Here is a 13,164-nt window from a genome sequence, read left to right as displayed (position 1 = left end):
TGAGATTAAGTTAAATTGTCATCTGGTCAGCACAGGTTTTGTGGGCTGAAGGCCTATTCCTGTATTGTACCGGTCTATGTTGTTGTTGACATGGGCAACAGCCAGCAGAACCAGAAAAGACAGGATCAATGAGATGGATCCATCTGCCGAAGTAAAAGGGATTAATTGGTAAAGCCTGAATGTTTGTGCTCAGATTTCAGGGGAATTTCGTAAACCTGCAATATTTTGACCAAGATTTAAGAGGGCAACTAACAAGCCAAACCTGCTGAATGAGGGGCAGACAAGGTGATAACAAAAGTGAGTCAAGAGGTGTTTCAGGCAAAATAAGGTTTTTGAGAAGGTAAAAGAAGTGGAACTAGAAGGGGTGGGCTTATTATGCATGCAGAGAATGTTGTTCATGTGAATGCTGACAGAGTATTTCAGCGTTGGTTACATGGTTGAGAATAAATAGTGGTGAATAAAGTGCGTAGGCAATAATGTGAAGAAATTCATTGGTGTGTTTAGTGTATGGTTCCTCTCAGCCACGGTGGAGATAGGTACAACAGGAGGCTGAAAGGCTGAAATGCAAAATGCAGAAATACAAAATTACAGATGCTGATTTATATAAAAGGACACATAGTTTGAAGAAGGGTCCCTTCCCAAAACATCACCTGTCCGCGTTCTCCAGAGATGCTGCCTGACGCACTGAGTTACTCCAGCACATTATGTCCTTTTAAGCTGAAATCCAGATGCTCATTAAGATTTGCGTTTGGTCGTGTTATTCCTTCAATTTATAACTACCTTTTCCCCCCTCTTTCTGAATTCCAATTAAGCATCTATGACCTGAGAAGTCAATTCTGTTTCTCTCTCCAAAGACGCTGCTTGATCTGCTGAGCGTTTTCAGTGTTTTTATTTTAGATTTCCAGCATCTTGATTTGCATTTTGATTTTCATTTCATGGCTAGAGTTTTGAGGAGCCACTCATATCAGGTTTTTATAGGTGCAGAATTAGTGGCAGGGTTTATTGTGATCTCTTGGGTACAAATGATTAAATGGAGCAAAAAGAAGTCTAAGGTACTCGACTCAAACAGTCTAAATCTGCTTGAAGGACAGCTTCCAATGCAGAAGAGCACATCTTACTGATAAAATTAGGAGTTATGGAGTCATAGATTTAACAGACCCCAATCAGTGAGGATAGGGGACAAATCATCCTCTACGATAATCCTCAACACTGGTGCTCGACAAGGATGTGTTCTCAGCCCCCTTCTTTACGCTAATTCAATTTTCAAATTTGCAGATGATGCTACCATTGTGGGCAGGACATCAAATAATGATGAGACAGAGTACAGGAAGGAGATTGAGAACCTCGTGTCCTGGTGTCGAGACAATATCCTTTCTCTGAATGTCAGCAAGACAAAGGAGATAGTGATCGACTTCTGGAAATGCAGTGGTACACATTCCCCAGTGTGTAGTGATGATGCAACTTCAAATTCCTAGGAGTAAATATCACCAAGAAATTCTCCTGGACCACCCATGTTGAAGCAATGACCAAGAAAGCACACTAACGCCTCCACTTCCTTAGAAGGCGTAGGAGGTTCAGCATATCCCCTACAACTCTCACTAACCTCTACAGATGCACCAGAGAAAGCATTTTATCATTACAGCTTGGTTTAGGAACAGCTCCATCCAAGACTGCAAGAAATTGCAGACAATGGTGGACGCAGCCCAGACCATCACACAAATCAACCTCCTTTGTATTGACTCCATTTATACATTATGTTGCCTCGGCAAGGCCAGCAGCATAATCAAGGGCGAGTTGCACCCTGGCCACTCTCCCCTCTCCCATCAGGCAAAAGGTATAGAAGTGTGAAAATGCACACCTCCAGATTCAAGGACAGTTTCTTCCCAGCTGTTATCGGGCAACTGAATCATCCTACCACAACCAGAGAGCAGTGCTGAACTACTATCTACCTCTTTGGTGACCCTCGGACTGCTCTCCTCAAAGTCCTCAACGACCTCCTCACCTCTGCTGACACTGGTTCCCTCAACATCCTCATACTCCTCGACCTGAGTGCAGTCTTCGATACAGTGAACCATAACATCCTGCTTACCAGAATTGGGGACCTTGGCATTGAAGGTTCTGCACTCAGCTGGCTCTGTTCCTACCTTTCCAACAGATCCCACTTCATCTCTCTCCATAACCACACCTCTGCTACAGCCACAGTCACTCAAGGCGTTCCCCAAAGCTCCGTACTCGGCCCCCTCCTCTTCATCATCTACATCCTCCCCCTTGGTCAGATACTCCGCCACTTCAACCTGGACTTCCACTGTTACGCCGATGACACCCAGATCTACCTCAGCACCAAATCCCCCCACAACCCCCCCCCTCTCCCATATTAACTTCTGTTTGTCAGCTATAAAAACCTGGATGCAACATAACTTCCTCCAACTCAACAGCGATAAAACAGAATTCCTCCTCATAGGCTCCAAAGCCACACTCAGCAAAATCAATAACCCCACTCTCACCATCGACGGCACCACTGTCTCCCCATCTCCCCAGGCCCGCAACCTTGGCGTGATCTTTGATTCCACCCTCTCCCTTGAGCCTCACATCCGCCATGTCATTAAAACCTCCCTCTTTCACCTCCGGAACATCGCCAAAATCAGACCCTCTCTCACACCTCCCGCTGCTGAAAGACTCACCCATGCCTTCCTCTCCTCCCGACTGGACTACTGCAACTCACTTCTCCTTGGCATCAGCTCCACCTACATCAACCGACTCCAACTGGTCCAGAACGCAGCCGCCCGACTCATCACCCACACCAAATCCTGGCATCGCATCACTCCAGTCCTCAAACAACTTCACTGGCTTCCCATCTCCCACCGGATCACCTACAAAATCCTGGTCCTCACCTACAAAGCCCTCCACCATCTGGCCCCCCCCATATCTCACTGACCTCCTCTCCCCCTACCAACCCTCACGGTCCCTCAGATCCACATCTGCCGGTCTCCTCTCCATCCACAAATCCAACCTCCGCAGTTTTGGGGACAGAGTCTTCTCCAGGGCAGCTCCCAGGCTCTGGAACTCCCTCCCCCAACTGATCCGCAATTCCGTGTCCCTCACCATCTTCCAGTCCCGCCTCAAGACCCATCTCTTCACCTCTGCCTATCCTTAGCCCCACGTCCCCCTCCCTTTTCATCTGTGCTTGAATTGCCTCATATTGTGTTTTGAATTGAATTCTGTCTTTAATTTGTGTACTAGTCATGTCTCTACTATTTATTTCATTCCGCTTACATGTTTTTCCTCTACTTGCTAAATTTTTGTAAGGTGTCCTTGAGACTCTTGAAAGGCGCCCATAAATAAAAGGTATTATTATTATCCTTGATGGGATTTTGCTGGCTTTACCTTGCACTAAATGTCATTCCCTTATCATGTATCTATTCACCGTAAATGGCTGGATTGTAATCACGTATTGTCCTTCTGTTGCGCAATGAAAGCTTATCACGGTACCTTGGTACAATAACTAAATTAAACTAAATACAGTGTGGATTTCACTATTTACTATTTACGAAACTAAATACAGTGCGGACTTCAGCCCAACTTGCCCACCGCCCAACATGCCCCATCTACACTAGCCCCACCTACTAAATATCCCTCCAAACCTATCCTATCCATGTACCTGTCCAAAAAATGTTTAAACGTTGTGGTAATACCTACCACCCTTTGTGTAAAAAATTGCCCCTCACGCACCTATTATGAGGAATGAGGACATAGTGGAGCTCATGAATTTGTTGTAAAAAAAAATCATAATTGAAAACAAAAAATAACCTTAAACAAAACCTGAGAATACAGAATCAAAAGGCATGTCCGTGCACACGCCTTGTACAATTAGCCAAAACAACGTGGCAGAATGAACATCCGTTCCGCTGCAGTCCAAGAGTGGTCGATCTGGTCGGACAACTTGAGAAGGTGTGTGTGGTCTCCCCCCCTCTGACCATCCGGGGAGTGTTGGGGCTCTGAACAATGCAATGGCAAAAAGCAATTTGAAAGTAGACTGGCGATTTATACCGGCGCGCAGGGCATTGCTTGCACTTGATTTTAATATCATTTAGTAACTTTTATCCTACCACCTGCAAAAATAATATGCCGCTGTGAATCGAGAAGGAAGAGGAAATCCAGAATACGAACGCATCGATGATATGAAACTAACAGGATGCGTGACATGTGTGATAGAGGGTGGAGCTCGCGGGCGGGATCACTTGAGGATTTCGACTTTAAAGCTACACCTATGTCTCAGTCAAGTCCTGAAAACTACAAGCGTTGAGTTACCAGTTCCTTTATCTGTTCTTTGAAGGACCAGACATGAAGCCTAAGATGTTATATGCCTTTATTGTGCTAATGTCTATATTTTTTTTCGGATACATCTCCTGGATGGGAAAAGGGAAGACAAATTATCACAGGTTTGGATCATATTCTTTGCAAAAAAAAAAATCTAAAAAAAATCCTGCACGCGTGATATACAGGGTGATTTGATACGAAAACCAATGTACTCACCATTATATTGATTTGGTTCTTGGTTTCCTGGTCCTCCAGAAATATTCCAAATGGAATTTAAACTGGAGGTGGGTGAAAGAAAAATGTTAACTCACCTGAAAAGTAATTTGGCGTGACCGCGTTGCGTCAGCGTTTAATTACCTGGTGAACGTTGTTTGAATGAGCCTTATTCAATTTGGTTTAGTTTTCCTTCTTTTTACGCACTTTTTTTCAAAGCAGGATGGGACTCTTTCCCCTGGAGCACAGGGGGAATGAGGGGCGATCTTATGTAGGATGTATAAAATCATGAGAGGAATAGAGTCTCTTGCTCAGAGTAGGGGAATAGAGAATCAGAGGTGAAGGTGAAGAGGGAATGATTTCATAGGAATCTGAAGGGTAACCTTTTCCACACCAAGTGGGGTGGGTGTCTGGAACAGGTTGCCGGAGGAGGTCATTGGGGTAGGGCTAATGGCAGGGATAAAGAAGTGATTGGACAGGTGCATGGAAGTTTGGACGGATACGGACCAAGTGCAGGCAGGTGGGACTAGTGTAGATGGGCCTGTTTCCACAATGTATTACTGTATGACTTCAGGTGTTGTTTAAGAAGAAGCTAATGTAGCTCTACAAGGGGTGATTGGTAAATTATCTGAATGGTGGCCGATTAGGAAAAGGGGAGATGCAAAGAGACCTGGGTGTCATGGTACACCAGCTTAAGAAGATGGGGGTGGATTCCACATTTATCTCCTGGATATACAACTACCTGACGGGTCGACCACAGTTTGTCAAGCTGGGGGACAGTGTCTCTGGCACAGTGGTGTGCAATGTTGGAGCCCCACAGGGAACGGTTCTGGCCCCGTTCCTCTTCACCCTGTATACAGCAGACTTTAACTATAAGTCTGACACATGCCACGTACAGAAATATTCAGATGATACAGCGATTGTGGCATGTGTAAGGAACGGGCAGGAGGAGGAATACAGGAACTTGACCAGTGCCTCAATAAAGTATTTATTATTATTATTATTAAAAGTAGGCATGCAGGTGCAGCATGCAGTGAAGAAAGCGAATGGTTTGTTAGCATTCATAGCAAAAGGATTTGAGTATAGGAGCAGGGAGGTTCTGCAGTTGTACAGGGTCTTGTTGAGACCACACCTGGAGTATTGCATACAGTTTTGGTCTCCTAATCTAAGGAAATACATTCTTGCCATAGAGGGAGTACAGAGAAGGTTCACCAGACTGATTCCTGGGATGTCAGGACTTTCATTTGAAGAAAGACTGGATAGACTCGGCTTGTACTCGCTAGAATTTAGAAGATTGAGGAGGGATCTTATAGAAACTTACACAATTCTTAAGGGGTTGGACAGGCTAGATGCAGGAAGATTGTTCCCGATGTTGGGGAAGTCCAGAACAAGGGGTCACAGTTTAAGGATAAGGGGGAAATCTTTTAGGACCGAGATGAGGAAAACATTTTTCACACAGAGAGTGGTGAATCTCTGGAATTCTCTGCCACAGAAGGTAGTTGAGGCCAGTTCATTGGCTATATTTAAGAGGGAGTTAGATGTGGCCCTTGTGGCTAAAGGGATCAGGGGGTATGGAGAGAAGGCAGGTACAGGATACTGAGTTGGATGATCAACCATGATCATATTGAATGGCGGTGCAGGCTCGAAGGGCCGAATGGCCTACTCCTGCACCTATTTTCTATGTTCCTATGAAAAGCAAAATCGTTAAAGTTTTGAGTGATTAGCAATATCACTACACAAAATAGTGGTTTTATTGCTCAACTTTTCTCGTACATTTTCACGAAGACAGATTTTAACTTTTTATTTTAGAATAAAAAAACAGAAGTTGACCAATCTGAAGGAACCAAATTCAACAGAATGTCGGAAGGTGGCCAAAACTCTTGTTGCTAAACCCAAAAGGTAACAAAACTTTCCTTTCTCACGTCCAGTATCATTACTGTTTATATAAAATAAACTGTTCCACTGCAATAAGGTGGAATCAAGCTTTCATTTATAGTTGGTGTTCCCATCTTTAGGTGCGTTCCACATACAGAGACGTTCTGCTTTCCAATTCTGGTTTACTGTCCAAAGGGAAACTTGTATTAGTGAATGTGGATTTCTTCTCCCTCTTCCCAGCAATGTGTCTAGGATCCCTAAACCTCCTGCTTTCATATGAGACTAATCATCTAATTGGCGACCGATCTGGTTAAGGGAATTATCAGACTCCAAGCTCACAGAAGCAATGAAATGGCTCATAGAATTGATTAAAAAAAACAAAGGATGGGCACAAAAACAAATTTTGGATGTTTGCAAAGGAAACAGTTGTTGGGTTCTTATCCCCTTTACAATGCACTGTGTTTTTTAAATGGTTTCTGGGGCAAACTAACGCGGGGAGTGAAAGCATTAGATGAAGCAAATGCAGATGCTGATTTATACCAAAGATAGACACAAAATTCTGGAGTAACTCAGTGGGTCAAGCAGCATTTCTAGAGAAAAGGAATAGGTGACATTTCAGGTCTGAGCCTTTGTCACCTACTTCTTTTCTCTAGAAATGCTGCCCGATCAGGTTCAGGAATAGCTACTTCCCCACAGCCATCGGGCTATTAAACTTGGCTCGGACAAAACTCTGAACATTAATAGCCCATTATCTGTGATTTGCACTTCATCAGTTTATTTATTCATGTGTGCATATATTTATATAATGGTATATGGACACACTGATCTGTTTTGTAGTCAATGCCTACTATGTTCTGTTGTGCTGAAGCAAAGCAAGAATTTCATTGTCCTATCAGGGGCACATGACAATAAACTCTCTTGAATCTTGAATCTTGATCTTGAATCTTGATCATATTTTGTGTCAAGCTTTAGAATGAGTGGAAATGAGGAACTAGATGTTTTACCAAAAAATGCTGGTCTAACATTTTGGGTTGGGGTCTTTCTCCAGTTTGAAGATGGGTCCTGACCCAAAACGTCACCTATCCATGTTCTCCAGAGATGCTATCTGACCGTACCTGACATACACAGTAATTGGCAGGGCTCTGGTTAGTGTGGTAGAGCAGAGGGATCCATGAATGCACATCATTCCTTAAATTGAGTCTTTGTAACATGATCTCCCTGTTAGAGGTTGGGCAGTCATAGAAACATAGAAACATAGAAAATAGGTGCAGGAGTAGGCCATTCAGCCCTTCGAGCCTGCACTGCCATTCAATATGATCATGGCTGATCATCCAACTCAGTATCCTGTACCTGCCTTCTCTCCATACCCCCTGATCCCTTTAGCCACAAGGGCCACATCTAACTCCCTCTTAAATATAGCTAATGAACTGGCCTCAACTACCTTCTGTGGCAGAGAATTCCAGAGATTCACCACTCTCTGTGTGAAAAATGTTTTCCTCATCTCGGTCCTAAAAGATTTCCCCCTTATCCTTAAACTGTGACCCCTTGTTCTGGACTTCCCCAACATCGGGAACAATCTTCCTGCATCTAGCCTGTCCAACCCCTTAAGAATTTTGTAAGTTAAGTCATGGTACAGTTGCGCAAGTCATGGTACAGTTGCGCAAGACATTGGAATATTCTGTTCAGTTTTTGTCATCTGTTATAGGAAATATGTTGTTAAGTTGCAAAGGGTGCAGAGAAGATTTACGAGGATGTTGCCAGGTCACTATGGCTTGAGCTTTAGGGAGAGGTCAAGCAGACAAAGAAGTGTTTTCTTTAGAATGCGTTAACTTTCATAATTATAAAGATATAAACAAGCAGATACATGTTGGAAGAAAGTATACTTAAAACTATGTGGATGGTGACCTTGCATCCTCCATTTTATGCGGCTGCATCTTCTGACCTCCTTGGTTCTTTGATTTTTTGAAGTCATTCTCCATTGTAGAGTATATTGCTAATTCTTCCATGGTGTTTAATGATAATTGTTAAAAGGTATTCTTTACTTGTGGGTTTTTCTATCCCATGGCATTCACCTATCCTATCCATATTCCTATAATCTCAGAATTTAAATGAATGTTACATAAGTAAGCCGTTCTTTGTTCATGTACAAGATGGAGCAGTTAACGGAAGTATCTTGAGGGCAGTCAGTATTACTATCGAGGAATGCTGAAGGCATATACAGGCCTGAAAAACTGGCCACTTGCGTGGAACGCGCACACACATCGCTTCCTTCACCTGTCAGTTATGCAGGCGGGTGGCAGGGCAATCGGGGGGAGTGCTGTCTGAGGGAAATTCACACAGTGCAAAGCCAATGTGATACAGACACAAACCGCGATGAACAGGATAGTTGGCGCTGTAAAAAGACAGTGAAAGCACAGTGTACAGAAAGGGTCACGCAAGTCCTTTAAAAGGGGGGGAGGGGGGAGAAGGGGTGAGAAGGAATGGAGACAACTGGTTCTGAAAATTACTGCTTATGTTTTTTTCCCCAATGAGCCAATGAAATGCACCGGCTACAAGCTACGAGAACCTACAACAACCTTCGACCTCCTGGCAGCCCAATACCACTTGACCTACGGCACGCGAATTCTCGCTACTCTCCATGGCGGCTTCATTCTGGTCGCCGCTAATTTTTCAACATGTTGAAAAATTTGCGGCGACAATAATGAGGCCGCGACTAGTTCTCAGAATGCGGGAACTCCTCACGACCATGAAGGCGACTACCCGGCAGCCACCGGCGAACATGTGGTGACCATGTTTTTCCTCATCTTCGTTTGAAATGGCCTACCCCTTATTCTTAAACTGTGGCCCCTGGTTCTGGACTCTCCCAACATTGGGAACATGTTTCCTGCCTCCAGCATGTCCAATCCCTTAATAATCTTATGTTTCAATAAGATACCCTCTCATCCTAAATTCCAGAGTATACAACCTCAGCCACTCCATTCTATCAACATATGACAGTCCCACCATACCAGGAATTAACCTTATTGAACTCCCTCAATAGCAAGAATGTCCTTCCTCAAATTTGATGACGAAAACTGCACACAATACTCCAGGTGTGGTCTCACTAGGGCCCTGAGCAACTGCAGAAGGACCTCTTTGCTCCTATACTCCTCGTCTTATGAAGGCCAACATGCCACTAGCTTTCTTCACTGCCTGCTGTATCTGCATCTTACTTTCTGTGAGTGATGAACAAGAACAAGAACTGCTGTAGAGGACTCAGAACTGCTGTAGGTTTGGGAGCAACAACAGCAGCAGGAGTTTAGCAAGAGATACGACTGATTGGCTCTAGCCCAAGTGGGAGGAGAGAAGTGAGTCAGTGCTGGGAAAACAGTTGAAAACTGAGGAATTTGGTTTGTAAATTGGTAAATCAGGCAATTTATCAGTCAATTTAAGCAAGACTGCTCTTAGCGAGCGGCAGTGAGCGGCCTTGTGAGGGAAGTGCCCTGTGAGAAAAGTGTGAGTCTTTATCTCGAGAGTCTTCGGAGAGGAGTCGAAAGAAGGAGATGTCAGGCAAGCTGATTCAGTGTGATGCTTGCAGTATGTGGGAGGTCAAGGACGCCGCCGGTGCCTCTGGCTGCTACAAATGCGAGAAGTGCATCCAGGTAGAGCTCCTGAAGGGCCGTGTTGGGGAACTTGAGAAGCAAGTGGATGACCTCCGGTTCGTCCGAGAAACGGAGTAGTTCCTCGACAAGTCCTACAGTACGATTGTTACACCTAAGGTACTGGAAGAGAGAAGGTGGGAGACAGTGAGAACGGGAGGGAAGCATGGAATGCCAACTTCCCCGGGTGTTGTACCTCTTGTGAACAGGTTCACCCACTTAGAAGCTGTCGGGACAGAAGAGGTGTTTACACTGGGCGACGGACTGGCTTGTGATGCGAATAGGGCTGTTGAGCCAAAACCAAAAAGGCCTAAGGCAGGCAACGCCATTGTAGTGGGAGACTCCATTGTGAGAGGTACGGACAGGGGTTTCTGCGGCAACAGACGGGATGCGAGGATGGTGTGCTGCCTTCCAGGTGCCAGGATCCAGGATGTCACGGACAGAGTGCAGAAAATCCTCAAGGGCGAAGGTGAACATCCGGAAGTGGTAGTGCATGTCGGCACAAACGATGTCGGAAAGAAGGGGATGAATATTCTGCAGCGTGACTAGAGAGCTCGGAAAAATGCTGAAAAGCAGGACCTCCAGGGTTGTTATCTCCGGTTTGCTTCCAGTTCCTCGTGCTGGCGAGAGCAGGAACAGGGAGATTCGGGACCTGAACGTGTGGCTCAGGAACTGGTGCACGGGGCAGGGATTTAGATTCTTAGATCACTGGGATCTGTTTTGGGGTAAGGGGGAATTGTACAAAAGGGATGGATTGCATCTTAACAGGTGTGGGACCAGCATTCTGGCAGGCAGGTTTGCCACTGCTACACAGGTGGTTTTAAACTGAATAAGGGGGGTGGGGTGTCGAATGGGCTAGTGGAGGATGGAGTTAAAGGGAAAGGGTTTCTTAAATGTGTGAGCGTAGAGACAGAGGGGTGTAAAATGAGGGTAGAAGCAATAGGTAGCAAGGTGAAAAGTAAAAGTGGCAGGCCGGAAAATCCAGGGCAAAAATCAAAAAGGGCCACTTTTCAACAAAATTGTATAAGGGGTAAGAGTGTTGTAAAAACAAGCCTGAAGGCTTTGTGTCTCAATGCAAGGAGCATTCGTAATAAGGTGGATGAGTTGAATGTGCAGATAGCTATTAATGACTATGATATAGTTGGGATCACGGAGACATGGCTCCAGGGTGACCAAGGCTGGGAGCTGAACATCCAGGGATATTCAATATTCAGGAGGGATAGAGAGAAAGGAAAAGGAGGTGGGGTAGCGTTGCTGATTAGAGAGGAGATTAACGCAATGGAAAGGAAGGACATTAGTTTGCAGGATGTGGAATCGGTATGGGTAGAGCTGCGAAACACTAAGGGGCAGAAAACGCTGGTGGGTGTTGTGTACAGGCCACCTAACAGTAGTAGTGAAGTTGGAGATGGTATCAAACAGGAAATTAGAAATGCGTGCGACAAAGGCAAAACCGTTATAATGGGTGACTTCAATCTACATATAGATTGGGTGAATCAAATTGGCAGGGGTGCTGAGGAAGAGGAGTTTTTGGAATGTATGCGGGATAGTTATCTAAATCAACATGTAGAGGAACCAACGAGAGAGCAGGCTATTTTAGACTGGGTATTGAGTAATGAGGAAGGGTTAGTTAGCAGTCTTGTTGTACGTGCCCCCTTGGGCAAGAGTGACCGTAATATGGTTGAGTTCTTCATTAGGATGGAGAGTGACATTGTTAATTCAGAAACAATGGTTCTGAACTTAAAGAAAGGTAACTTTGAGGGTATGAGACGTGAATTGGCCAAGATTGACTGGCAATTAATTCTAAAAGGGTTGACGGTGGATATGCAATGGAAGACATTTAAAGACTGCATGGATGAACTACAAAAATTGTTCATCCCAGTTTCGCAAAAGAATAAATCAGGGAAGGTAGTGCATCCGTGGATAACAAGGGAAATCAGGGATAGTATCAAAGCGAAGGATGATGCGTACAAATTAGCCAGAAAAAGCAGCATACCGGAGGACTGGGAGAAATTCAGAGACCAGCAGAGGAGGACAAAGGGCTTAATTAGGAAAGGAAAAATAGATTATGAAAGAAAACTGGCAGGGAACATAAAAACTGACCAAAACTTTTTATTGATATGTAAAAAGAAAGAGATTAGTTAAAACAAATGTAGGTCCCTTGCAGTCAGAAACAGGCGAGTTGATCATGGGGAACAAGGATATGGCGGACCAATTGAATAACTACTTTGGTTCCGTCTTCACTAAGGAAAACATAAATAATCTGCCGGAAATAGCAGGGGACTGCGGGTCAAAGGAGTTGGAGGAATTGAGTGAAATCCAGGTTAGTCTGGAAGTGGTGTTGGGTAAATTGAATGGATTAAAGGCCGATAAATCCCCAGGGCCAGATAGGCTGCATCCCAGAGTACTTAAGGAAGTAGCTCCAGAAATAGTGGATGCATTAGTAATAATCTTTCAAAACTCTTTAGTTTCTGGAGTAGTTCCTGAGGATTGGCGGGTAGCAAACGTAACCCCACTTTTTAAGAAGGGAGTGAGAGAGAAAACGGGGAATTACAGACCAGTTAGTCTAACATCGGTAGTGGGGAAACTGCTAGAGTCAGTTATTAAAGATGGGATAGCAGCACATTTGGAAAGTGGTGAGATCATTGGACAAAGTCAGCATGGATTTACAAAAGGTAAATCATGTCTGACGAATCTTATAGAATTTTTCGAGGATGTAACTAGTAGCGTGGATAGGGGAGAACCAGTGGATGTGGTGTATCTGGACTTCCAGAAGGCTTTCGACAAGGTCCCACATAAGAGATTAGTTTACAAACTTAAAGCACACGGCATTGGGGGTTCAGTATTGATGTGGATAGAGAACTGGCTGGCAAACAGGAAGCAAAGCGTAGGAGTAAACGGGTCCTTTTCACAATGGCAGGCAGTGACTAGTGGGGTACCGCAAGGCTCAGTGCTGGGACCCCAGCTATTTACAATATATATTAATGATCTGGATGAGGGAATTGAAGGCAATATCTCCAAGTTTGCGGATGACACTAAGCTGGGGGGCAGTGTTAGCTGTGAGGAGGATGCTAGGAGACTGCAAGGTGACTTGGATAGGCTCGGTGAGTGGGCAAATGTTTGG

The 13,164-nt window shown here is 44.6% G+C and overlaps 1 protein-coding gene across 1 annotated transcript in view; it reads left to right on the top strand.

Moving 5' to 3' along the window:
- The first annotated feature begins 3,981 nt into the window (after nucleotides 1-3,981).
- LOC116966891 (alpha-2,8-sialyltransferase 8F-like) overlaps nucleotides 3,982-13,164 on the top strand; it is a 71,830-nt gene continuing 62,647 nt past the window's right edge. The window contains exons 1-2 of the mRNA XM_033013259.1: nucleotides 3,982-4,439; nucleotides 6,340-6,429. Of these exons, the coding sequence (XP_032869150.1) occupies nucleotides 4,342-4,439; nucleotides 6,340-6,429 (188 nt within the window). The 5' untranslated portion in view covers nucleotides 3,982-4,341. The remainder of the gene's footprint in view (nucleotides 4,440-6,339; nucleotides 6,430-13,164) is intronic.

The sequence above is a fragment of the Amblyraja radiata genome, chromosome 2 (genome assembly GCF_010909765.2).
Source record: "Amblyraja radiata isolate CabotCenter1 chromosome 2, sAmbRad1.1.pri, whole genome shotgun sequence".
NCBI classification, from domain to species: domain Eukaryota; kingdom Metazoa; phylum Chordata; class Chondrichthyes; order Rajiformes; family Rajidae; genus Amblyraja; species Amblyraja radiata.
This window is presented reverse-complemented; position numbering and strand designations above follow the sequence as displayed.